This window comes from Carcharhinus amblyrhynchos, chromosome 7 (genome assembly GCF_965287045.1).
Source record: "Carcharhinus amblyrhynchos chromosome 7, sCarAmb.v2.hapA, whole genome shotgun sequence".
Lineage (NCBI taxonomy): Eukaryota > Metazoa > Chordata > Chondrichthyes > Carcharhiniformes > Carcharhinidae > Carcharhinus > Carcharhinus amblyrhynchos.
In genome coordinates this window covers 119,876,454-119,888,763 of record NC_137330.1, presented here as the reverse complement: position 1 = coordinate 119,888,763, position 12,310 = coordinate 119,876,454, and the positions used below count along the sequence as shown (strand labels likewise).

Sequence of the window (12,310 nt, the reverse complement as noted above, 5' to 3'; positions counted from 1 at the left end):
AGGTGAAGAATGAACTGAGATGAAGGTGAATGATTAGCATGCAGCCTGTGCTTTTAATTTGAACTGGGTCTTTACTATTTCCTGTTAGAATTACCTGAAAACATTTCAGAAACAAGTCAGTGAGTGTCATATTTCTATCTAGAACAGTGTCAACAGACCTGACTATTTATTTTTATTATTCTTTTGTGGGATGTGGGCATTGCTGGCAAAGCCAGCATTTGTTGCCCATCCCTAATTATCCTTGAACTGAGTGGCTTGCTGGGCTATTCCAGAGGGTAGGTAAGAGTCATCCACTTGTTTGGAGTCACATGTAGGCAAAACCAGGTAAGGGCGACAGATCTCCTTCTCTAAAGGACATTCTGCTGCTTGATAAGAACATAAGAACATAAGAAATAGGAGCAGGAGTAGGCCATCTGGCCCTTCGAGCCTGCCCCGCCATTCAATAAGATCATGGCTGATCTGTCGTGGCTCAGTTCCACTTTCCCGCCCTCTCCCCATAACCCTTAATCCCCTCTCTTATCAAAAACCCATCAACCCGCTTCTTAAAAATATACTGATGCTTGAGAGTCACTTGTTTCTGAATGTTTGATTAACTTCCATGCTCCACTCTCTCACAACTAGGAGCGATTTCAGTTCCCAATACAAATCACCGATGTCTCTGAAAATGCCAAAGACCTTATCCGGAGGCTCATCTGTAGCAGGGAGCATCGGCTGGGTCAAAATGGGATTGAAGACTTTAAGAAACATCCATTCTTTGCTGGTATTGACTGGGACAACATCAGAAACTGTGAAGCACCTTACATCCCTGAAGTCAGCAGTCCTACGGACACCTCAAACTTTGACGTGGATGATGACTGTTTAAAAAATTCTGTAAGTTAGCTTGTGTATCTGAGTGTGTGGGAGGGGAATTTAGATTGAAAGAGGATGAAATTCTCATTGCTTCTCAGGTGACCTCATTCCTTAGATAATCAAGAACAGAAAATGCTGGAAAGTCTCAGCAGGTCTGACAGCATCTGTGGTGAGAGAATAGAGCCAACGTTTCATCACTTCATGACCCTTCATTACTGTGACTCAAAACATTGGTTCTATTCTCTCCCCACAGATGCTGTCAGATCTGCTGAGATTTTCCAACATTTTCTGTTTTTGTTTCGGATTCCAGCATCCGCAGTATTTTGCTTTTATCTTAGTGTTTGCCTTAGATAATCAGTCATCTTGTGAATTTGCTTTTGATTGATATTTCATTAAAGCAGTGGGATTTTAAAAAATCACTTGTCATTCTGCAGAGATAAAAAGAAAAAGCTGTAATTCTGAAATAAAAATAGAACATGCTAAGGGACACAGCAGGTCCTTCAGCATTGGAAGGGAAAATTGAATGGTTTCCTCTTTTTGGATGCTGATAGATCCTTTGCCCAACATTTTCTTTCATATGTTATTCTTTGTATCTTTCTTGTCAGCTTTTTAAGTTCCCATTCTAATGTATTATTCACCCTTTCAACAATATTCAAGTTAACTCTGGTACGTAAGTTGCTGACGAATCTTGCTGAGTCTGAGTGTTGAGATAGAAGGGATTAGAAAATAAAACGAAAGACTGACTAACTTAAAATATACATTTTTTTTGCATTGGAAATATTTAACTATGTGTTTGTTTAAGATCCAGATAGTTCATTGATAAAATACATGAGTAAAAGACTCATAGCACAATGTGTTTTCGAGGATCAAATTTCTTCTATGTGATACCATTCAATTTGTAAAATCTTTATTTCATGGGATGTGGGTGTTGCTGATTGGGCCAACATTTATTGTTAATCCTTGATTACCCTCAAACTAAGGGACATTTAAGAGTCAACTACACTGCTATGGATCTGGAGTCCCATGTAGGCCAGACCAGATAAGGATAGCAGATTTCCTTCCCTGAAGGACATTAGTGAACCAGATGGCTTGTTACAACAATTGACAATGGTTTCATGGTCATCATTAGATTTTTATTACAATATTTTTTATTGAATTCAAATTTCACCATCTGCCATAGATACAAACTCATGGCTTTATTCTGGGTTGCTGGATAACTAGTCCAGTGACAATGCCACTACCTCACCACCTCCCCATCTCTTGTTTAAACCTTCTGGAGACTCTATATATTAACAGATCAGCTACGTATCAGCATCCTAATTGAGTTGAGATTTAACAATGAATTACAACTCTTAACGTTCAAACAGAATGTTTCTGGCAGTTAGTTTTCAATTATGTTGTTTCCCTTGCCCTTGTCTTTCTTAATTACATTCCTCGCATGCCATATACACTTTTCACATCTGAAATTCTGCCTTATTACAGTTAAAACTACTGTTTTGATTAGGGTCAAAGCAAATGTGGGAAGGAAAGGGTTTTGCAAAGCCTTGTTCCATCTTTACTGGGCGTGAGTGGCACTGAGAAAACCATAGTTCTTACAGACAACTTGACAAATGGTACAGCATTGCATTACTCTTATGGTATGGTTTCATTATTTCTATGAGTTGCTATGTAATGAGATATTTATTAATAAATAATCCACAATCTTCAGGTGGAAAGGAAGGGAAAACCATGTTCCTCAAGGAGTTGTAGGCTCCCTCTCAATCCTTCCGTGTTAAAGCAGCATTGCTTCATCAGAAACTAATTATTGAGTGAGGAAAGGCTGTTTAGCACACATCATCAGTGGGCAAAGGACATGGGAACCATCATTGGTTCAGCTTGTTTTCAAAGCAATCTTAAATAGAAGCCATAGAAACAAGTCAGTAAAACTTGCCTTTTATTCTGTTTCAGGAGACGATGCCTCCTCCTACACACACTGCTTTCTCTGGGCACCACCTTCCCTTCATAGGGTTTACATACACAACTAACTGGTAAGTGCAGTGGGAATTTTACTATGCTGTGTGAAGCCGAATGTACTTTGAACATCCACTGTGAAAGAGTGATGCTGAAAGGGCATATTTTAAATTGTACAGATAAAAAATGCTAACAGAATCAAACTTGAATAAAAAACCCTGACAAAGTGATTAGGCATGTCAGCAAGTCTCACCTGATGATAAAGCCCTGCTGCTCTGTTTCCAATGCTACAAGCTCATGGTGCATCTCTGTTACAGCCTCATCTATTATATCCTCCCTGGTTAAAAGATTTTTATGTTGAGGATTGGTTGTAGTTGCCATTATTTCTGGGACTGGATGCAAATCCAAGCTGAACTAAGGGTATGAAGGTTGTCTCTTGCTTCTGGATCCTATAGAGTGAATTTAGGGCCTTTTGAATCGAATACTGTCCCTCAACGCACACATCAGAATAGTTACAGTACAAAAGGAGGCTGTTCAGCCCATCTAGTTAATGCTGATTCTCTGCAAGAGCAATTCAGTTTGTTCCACTCACTGGACCACTCATTCAACACCATCCAGAACAAAACCACTCGCTTCATTGACACCCCATCCACCACCTTCAACGTTCACTCCCTTCACCACTGACACACAGTGGCAACAGTGTGTACCGTCTACAAGGTGCACTGCAGCAATTCACAAAGATTCCTTTGTCAGTACCTTCCAAACAAGCAACCCCTCTCACCCAGAGAGACAAGGGCAGCAGACATATGGTCTGCCATCAATCTGTTCACAACCTAGTTGGAAAAATTGACCCTGAGCTGAGCTTCCAACCACATGTTTGTGCCAAATCCAGCAACACCTATCTCCAACTCTATAACATCTTCTAACTTCGCTCATTAGCTGCTGAAACTCTCATTCATCCCTCTAGATTTGCTTGTTAAAAAATTACTTTGCTGGGTGTGAAAGGTGATGGTGAGCTGTCGCCCTGAATTTCTGCAGTCCATGTGGCTTATGTTCCCTCATCGTACTGCCAGGAAGGGCATTCCATGTTTTTGACCCAGTGACAAGTGATAGATGTAAATTAACAAAACCAGTGGTCCCATTATTCATCCCTGGGGAATACTTTCTTCCAGTACACAAAACAACCATTTGTCAATGCTCTCTTTACAAGTAATTCTGTGATATTTGAACTTTAGTATTGCTGAAGAAGGACATTGGATGGGATTTTCTAGTCATTACCAGTATGTTGACCAGGGGTGGAGACAGCTCATCTGGTCCCACCAATGTCCATGGCATTTTCTTTGGCTTGTCCATCTTGCTGCCAGGGAACCTGCCATGGGAGTGTTGCCTTTGGAGGGATTGAAAGGCTGGAAGATCCCACAGGTGGGATGTGCTGGAAAATCCATTATGTCGAAGCTTTATGTCTTGCATCATCAGGACAATTGCAAGAATACCAATGTCAAGGGAAACAGCAACTTTATACTTTATGAAAAAAGGTGCTGATTGGTTCACAAGTGAGAATTACAGACCAGTTAGTCAGACATAAGTAATGGTGAAGATGCTAGTGCCTAATATAGTATATGTGATAACAGAACATATAGAAAACATTACTGGATTTGACAAAGCCAGCATGGCTAATACTGGGGTTGATGGGACCATCTTATGAGTAGAGAATGGTTCGACTGGCCCTGTATTCACCAGAGTTTAAAAGGATGAGAGAAGATCTGATGGAAATGTATAAAATTCTAACAGGGCAGGATAGACAAGATGCAGGGAGGATGGTTTCCCTGGTTGGGGAATCTAGAACCAGTCTCAGGATACAGAGTAGACCATTTAAGGCTGAAATGAGTAAACATTATACCACAGAAGGCTGTGGAGGCCAAATTTCTTGAATGCATTCAAGAAAGAGATTTTTAGATTTTAATGACATCACGGGATATGGGGAGAAAAGCAGGAATGTGGCAATGAGATAGAGGATCAGTCATGGTCGTACTGAATGGTGGAGCAGGCTCGAAGTGCCAAATAGCTGCTGCTATTCCTAGTTTCTATGTTTGAAATTTAAACCAGGCACCTTAACTCTGGTCAAGCCATTGGCCTGTAGAATGAACCAGCGAATAGCTACCGCTGAAACAGGCGCAGTGTGTGTACCTACTCTTTCAGTCTGCAAAGAACAGGGCCGTATGAATTAATATATGTAGCTTCCAGACTTGACACCTGTACCAGTCAATCAGGTCCTTCACAAGCTATCAGCCCTATCAGTTGAACTACCAAAATGGAGCAACAGCAGAAATCAAGCTACATTTAACTGTAGCACTAATGAACGTGACGCCGTTCTGTCTTTAAGATAAACCTCATTCTCATAGATGGAGCTGCTTTGGCCAGTAGAGCCCACTCCACAGTGGGAGGGAGTGTGGGTCAGAGAATTGGGACTACAAATGATGTGCATTTATCTGACCCACATTCCCATTGATCATTGTTCCTTTGCTAGCAGTATACTGTGATTAAATTAGCCCCTCTTAATTCCAGCTTTCGTATGATATTTTTCAATAACTGGGTGGGCAGTCCAACTTTTCAACAGATTGCTGCCTTTTTATAATCTATCGCTAAAGAATTATGTAATGACTCAATTTCAATTCTTCAGATTGTGCTATAAACCTCAGGAGCAGATCTGTACATACCTATAAAAGAGAAAAAAAAGCTTGCATTTATTTAGCGCCCTTCATGTCTCAGGATATCCCCAGTAAAGTATAAATGATCAGTGAAGTAAAATCATAGAATGTTACACCAGAGAAGGAGGCCATTTGGCCTATCAAACTTGTGATAATTCTTTCATAGAGTTGTCCAATTTAATCCCATGCCCCAACTTTATTTCCATAATCATCAAATTGGTCCTGTTCAGAAGCATACTTAATGGTCTTTTAAAAAGGTCCTATGGAATCTCATTTCATCGGCTAGTGCATTCTAAATCTTAGCATCTGTCTGTATTTCTCTATATCCTTACTAGTTATTTCAAATCTATGAATTCTGGTCACTGATCCACTTGTCAGAGGTAATGATTTATCCCTACTTGCATCACTTCATACTTCTGGATATTTCTACTAGGTCTGCCTTTTACCTTTGATGCTGGAAGGAGAAAAGTCCCAGTTTGTCTGGTCTCCATGTATCTGCTCCCTTTTCTCCAATACCATTCGAGGAAATCTGCTCTGCACCCTCTCCAATGTCTTTCCTAACTCTGGTGCTGAGAAATGGACACAATACCTGGCTGAGGCCGAGCCAATGATTTATAAGTGTTTAGCATAACTAATTAAGTTATAGTTAATAATTGAACAAAGAAAACTTCAGCCCTCCAAGCCTGCACCAACAATGCTGCCTGTCTGAACTAAAACCCCCTATCTTTCTGGGGACCATATCCTTCTATTCCCATCCTATTCATGTATTTGTCAAGATGCCCCTTAAAAGTCACTACCGTATCTGCTTCCACTACCTCCCTCAGCAGCGGGTTCCCGGTACCCACCATCCTAGTCCTGCCAGGTCCCCGAAGCAAGGATCCAGTCGTACAGTAGAATCATAGAATCCAAACTGTGCAGAAGGAAGCCATTTGGCCCATCGAGCCTGCACCGACAACAATTCCACCCACGCCCTATCCCATAACCCCATGTATTTACCCTGCTAATCCTCCTGACACTAAGGGGCAATTTAGCATGGCCAATCCACCTAACCCACACATCTTTGAAGTGCGGGTGGAAGCTGGAGCACCTGGAGGAAACCCACACAGACCTGGGGATAGCGTGCAAGCTCCATATAGTCAATGATCCGTGGTCATAACTGAACCCTTGTTCCTGGCACTGTGCTAACCACTGTGCCACTATACTGCCCTTCAGCACTCAGCTGTCATTCGATTAGAACACAATTGCGAAACTGCTGGGACTTGCTACAACTAGTGGTCTGTCAGATCAAGTGCAACAGGTTTCCCAGCAGCTGGTCTACATGAATGTAGCCAATTTTACACCTGTCTTTTTGCTGGCTGGATAAAGATGCAGCTTAGAGCATTCACTCTCTGAATGTGACAACATCTCAAATCTACCATAAATTATTTCAAGATGGGTTTTATTGCTTTTCCCCACTGTTCACGGTTAAAGCCAATTGTTGAATGTGTAGTGGAAAGTACCAGCCTCAGACTTTCCTTGTAGTTTAAGTAACTGACCACAAGTCCCAAGTCTATAGTTTGTTGCAGATCTAGATATGATTATTGGTTACTTTTAAGACACAGATTTAAAATTCAGGTACAGCCTGTCCATTTAGCAAGGCATTTAAGTGAGCAGTTGAGCATTTTTATGGCAACTGCTAGCTGTACCATGATTACAGATATTTCCAAAATCTTTGATCTTCTTTTGCTTTATATAATTTATTGTTTACCTCTAGTGTCAAGGTATTTTCTAATACGTTTGTTTTCTTCTCAGTATTCTGTCTGACAGAAGCAGTTTGAGAGATGCTGCTGGTTCATCCTCCACAGAGGTCGATATCAACGTTCAGCGGACATTAGAGGACAGCTTAGCCACTGAAGCTTATGAAAGAAGGATACGACGCTTAGAGCAAGAAAAACTTGAACTGAGTAGGAAGCTCCAAGGTGAGGGTTTAGCTGCAAAGGGACCCCCTTGTTTTGCACATTGTGAAGTATTATTGTTGGTACCTGGAAAATTGTAATGCTAAGCCACCTTGTTAGGAGTACAGTAACAAGGAGTAGAGTGCTTAGCCCCTCGAAACTTTTCCGTAATTCAATGAGATTATGGCTGACCTGTAACCTAACTCCATATAGGCACTTCTGTCCTATATCCTTTAATGCTTTTACTTAACAAAAATCCAACCAAACATATAATTAAAGTGATAATTAATCTGCCATTCATAAGAACATAAGAAATAGGAGCAGGAGTAGGCCATATAGCCCTTCGAGCCTGCCCCGCCATTGAATAAAATCATGGCTGATCTGTCGTGGCTCAGTTCCACATTCCCGCCCTCTCCCCATAACCCTTAATCCCCTCTCTTATCAAAAACCCATCAACCCGCATCTTAAAAATATTTAGTGAGGCAGCCTCCACCACTTCAACGGGCAGAGAATTCCAGAGATTCACCACCCTTTGAGTGAAGAAGTTCCTCCTCAACTCCGTTCTAAACCGCCCCCCCTTTATCTTGAGGCTGTGCCCCCTAGTCCTACTGTCCTTTCTGAGCGGAAAGAGCCTCTCCACCTCTATCCTATCCATCCCATTCATCATCTTATACGTCTCAATGAGATCTCCACAGAGAGAATTCGCAGAGAGAATTCCAAAATTCCACCACCCTTTCTGTATAGAAGTGTTTCCTAATTTTACTCCCAACAGGCCATGTTTTAAGTCTTCTCCCTAGCCCTAGATTCTCCAGTACGTTAGATGTGTGTTAAATAAGGCCATGTGTAGCAGTAGTATAATTTTGCACCCTTGTATTTTGGTCCACTAGATATGAAGGCCAGTATTTCATCATTGTTTTAAATTATTTTCTGGACGTGTCCATGATATTTTAATGATCTATGTGTCTGGACCCTTGAGTCTCTTTGAATCTCCACTGGTTAAACCATTCCACTAATGCAGAGAATAACCAACTGCAGGAAAGACATTTTAAGTGAGTGTGAATCTGGCCTGGATCAATTGGAGACAGAATAGTAGCTGAACAATGGACTGCCTTCAAAGGAGAGAGAGTTCGGGCAGAGACAAGTATATCTTTACAAAAGGGCAGTGCAAACAAACCTAGAGTACCCTCAATGATAAAAGATATCGAGATTAAGATGTCGAAGAAAAAATATGCTTATGACTGATGTCAGGTGACAATACAACCAGGCTGAATATAGAGGTGGTATAAAGGGGAAGTAAAACATACATAAGAGCATAAGAAATAGGAGCAGGAGTAGGCCATCTAGCCCTTCGAGCCTGCCCCGCCATTCATAAGAACATAAGAAATAGGAGCAGGAGTAGGCCATCTAGCCCTTCGAGCCTGCCCCGCCATTCAATAAGATCATGGCTGATCTGTCGTGGCTCAGTTCCACATTCCCGCCCTCTCCCCATAACCCTTAATCCCCTCGCTTATCAAAAACCCATCAACCCGCGTCTTAAAAATATTTAGCAAGGCAGCCTCCACCACTTCAACAGGCAGAGAATTCCAGAGATTCACCACCCTTTGAGTGAAGAAGTTCCTCCTCAACTCTGTTCTAAACCGCTCCCCCTTTATCTTGAGGCTGTGCCCCTGAGTCCTACTGTCCTTTCTGTAAGATCATGGCTGATCTGTCGTGGCTCAGTTCCACATACAAGAGAAGTAAAAAGAGAGTATGAAAATGTACTGATGTCTGATGTAAAACGGGAATCCAAAAGTCTTCTACAGGCATATAAACAGTAAAAGAATGGTAAAAGAGGCATGGAGCCAGTTAGGGGCTGACAGTGGGTTTTATGCATGGGTTTGCTAGTCTGGTTCGGGGTGGGTTTAAACTAATATAGCAGGGAGGAGGGAATCAGAACAATAGATCAGCAAGCATAGAGACTGGGGATGAGCATGGGGCCAAGATCAGGCTACTTAAGAGGAAGAGCAATCTGGGGGAGAATGAACTCATTGGGCCTGGAGGTCTGGAGTACATCTGCTTAAATGCAAGAAGCATAACAGGCAAGACGGATGAACTTAGAGCCTAATGCATGCATGGAACTTGGATGTGGTTGCAGTGACAGAGACTTATTTAAAAGAAGGACAGGACTGACAGCTGAATATTCCGGGGTATAAGGGTTTTAGGCAAGACAGAGGAGAGGCTAGAAAATGTGGGGGAGTAGCAGTACTGATTAAGAAGCATATTACAGTGGTACAGAAGGTGGATAATTTGGAAGAGTCATGTAACGAGATACTGTGGGTAGAGCTCAGAAACAGGAAGGGCGCAGTCACTTTGCTGGTGGTATACTACAGGCCTCCCAACAGCCCATGGGAAGCTGAAGAATGGATATGTAAGGAGATTCTGGACAAAATAGGATAGAAAAATAGGGTTGTTGTAGTGGGAGACTTTAATTTCCCGGGTATAGACTGGAAATCCTTTAGGGCTGGGAATCCGGATGGGGAGAAATTTGTAAAATGTGTCCTGGGAGATTCTTTGGAACAATATGTTAATAGCCCAACTGGAGAGGGAACTGTACTGGGGAATGAGCCTGGTCAGATCATCAAAGCTTCAATGGGGGAACATGTGGCAAACAGTGACCACAATTCTGTAAACTTTCGGATAGTCATGGAAAAGCATGAGTGTCGTCCTATGGGTAAGGTGCTGAATTGGGGAAAGGCTAACTACAGCCGGATTAGGCAGGATATAGTGGTTGTTGATTGGGAGAGGCTGTTCGAGGGTAAATCCACATCTGGCATGTGGGAATCTTTTTAGGAGCAATTGATAGGAACGAAGTACAGGCATGTGCCTGTAAATAGGAAGGACAGGAAAGGTAGGATTCGAGAGCCGTGGATAATCAGAGAAATTGTGGATCTAATCAAAAAGAAAAAAAAGGCATACATGAGGTCCAGGCAGCTAAAAACAGATGAAGCACTGGAGGAATACAGAGAAAGTAGAACAGAACTCAAACAGGGAGTTAGAAGGGCAAAAAGGGGTCACGAAATGGCCTTGGCAGACAGGATTAAGGAGAATCCCAAGGTATTTTATACATACGTCAGGAACAAGAGGATTGTCAGAGAAAGAGTCAGACCTCTCAAGTACGAAGGAGGGGAATTATGCTTAGAACCCAAGGAAGTAGGTGAGATCCTAAATGAATAATCTGATCAGTATTCACAAAGGAGAGGGATACATTGATTGGTAGTGTCTCAGAGAGATGTGTAGACCCATTAGAACAAATCACAATTACAAAAGAGGAAATGTTAGGTGTTTTAGGAAGCATTAAGGTAGATAAATCCCCAGGGCCAGATGGCATCTGCCCTAGATTATTGAGACAGATAAGAGATGAAATTGCTGGGGCTCTAACAGAAATCTTTGTTTCTTCATTGGACACAGGTGAGGTCCCAGAGGATTGGAGGATAGCAAATGTGGCCCCGTTATTTAAGAAGGGTAACAAGGATAACCCGGGTAATTATAGGCCAGTGAGCTTGACGTCTGTGGTCGCGAAATTGTTGGAGAAGATATTTCAAGATAGGATCTATACGCATTTAGAACTGAATAGTCTCATTAGTGATAGACACGTGATTTTGTACGAAGGAGGTCGTGCCTCACAAGTTTGGTTGAGTTTTTTGAGGAGGTGACAAAAATGATTGACGAGGGAAAGGCCATGGATGTTGCCTACATGGATTTTAGTAAAGCATTTGATAAGGTCTCTCATGGCAGGCTGGTGCAAAAGGTTAAATCTCACAGGATCAGGGGTGAACTAGCTAGATGGATACAGAACTGGCTTTGCCGTAGAAGACAAAGGGTGGCAGTGGAGGGGTCTTTTTCTCGTTGGAGGTCAGTGACTAGTGGTGTTTGCAGGGCTCTGTACTGGGAACTCTGCTGTTTGTGATATGTACAAATGATTTGGAAGAAGATGTAGCTGGTGTGATCAGTAAGTTTGCGGATGACACAAAGATTGCTGGAGTTGCGGATAGTGATGAACATTGTCAGAGAAAACAGCAGGATATAGGTAGGCTGAAAAATTGCATGGAGAAATGGCAGATGGAATTTAATCCTGATAAATGTGAAGTGGTGCATTTTGGTAGATCTAATGCAGAGGGGAGCTATACAATAAATGGAAGAACCATCGGGAGTATAGACACACAGAGGGATCTGGGTGTGCAAGTCCTTAAAAGTGGCAACACAGGTGGAAAAGGTGGTGAAGAAGGCATATGGCATGCTTGCTTTGTTGAACTGGGGCATAGAATATAAAAGTTGGCATATGATGTTGCAGTTATATAGAATGTTGTTTAGGCCACATTTGGAATACTGCATCCAGTTCTGGTCGCCACACTACCAGAAGGATGTGGAGACTTTGGAGAGAGTACAGAAGAGGTTTACCAGGATGTTGCTTGGTTTGAAGGGTCTTAGCTATGAGGTGAAATTGAGTAAACTGGGGTTGTTCTCCCTGGAAAGATGGAGGTTGAGGGGCGACCTAATAGAAGGTTATAAAATTATGAAGGGTATAGATAGGGTGAACAGTTGGAAGCTTTTTCCAGGGTGGAAATGACAAACACAAGGGCTCACAAGTTCAAGGTAAGGGGGGCAAGGTTGAATACAGATATGCGGAGGACGTTTTTACACAGAGGGTGGTGGGGACCTGGAATGCACTGCCAAGCAAGGTGGTTGAGGCAGGCATGCTAGGATCATGTAAGACTTATCTAGATAGCCACATGAACAGTCTGGGAATAGAGGGAAACAGACAGATGGTCTAGTTAGGAATACATGATCGGTGCAGGCTTGGAGAGCCAAAGGGCCTGTTCCTGTGGTGTA

At 42.2% G+C, this 12,310-nt stretch overlaps 1 protein-coding gene across 9 annotated transcripts in view; it reads left to right on the top strand.

Annotated features, from left to right (window-relative positions):
* Positions 1-12,310, top strand: part of LOC145345245 (serine/threonine-protein kinase MRCK alpha-like) — a 545,867-nt gene that overhangs the window by 350,906 nt on the left and 182,651 nt on the right. For all 9 annotated transcript variants that reach the window (XM_080193034.1, XM_080193032.1, XM_080193031.1 and 6 more), the window contains exons 8-10: positions 622-870; positions 2,797-2,876; positions 7,299-7,465. In XM_080193034.1, coding sequence (XP_080049160.1) covers positions 622-870; positions 2,797-2,876; positions 7,299-7,465 — 496 coding nt within the window. The remainder of the gene's footprint in view (positions 1-621; positions 871-2,796; positions 2,877-7,298; positions 7,466-12,310) is intronic.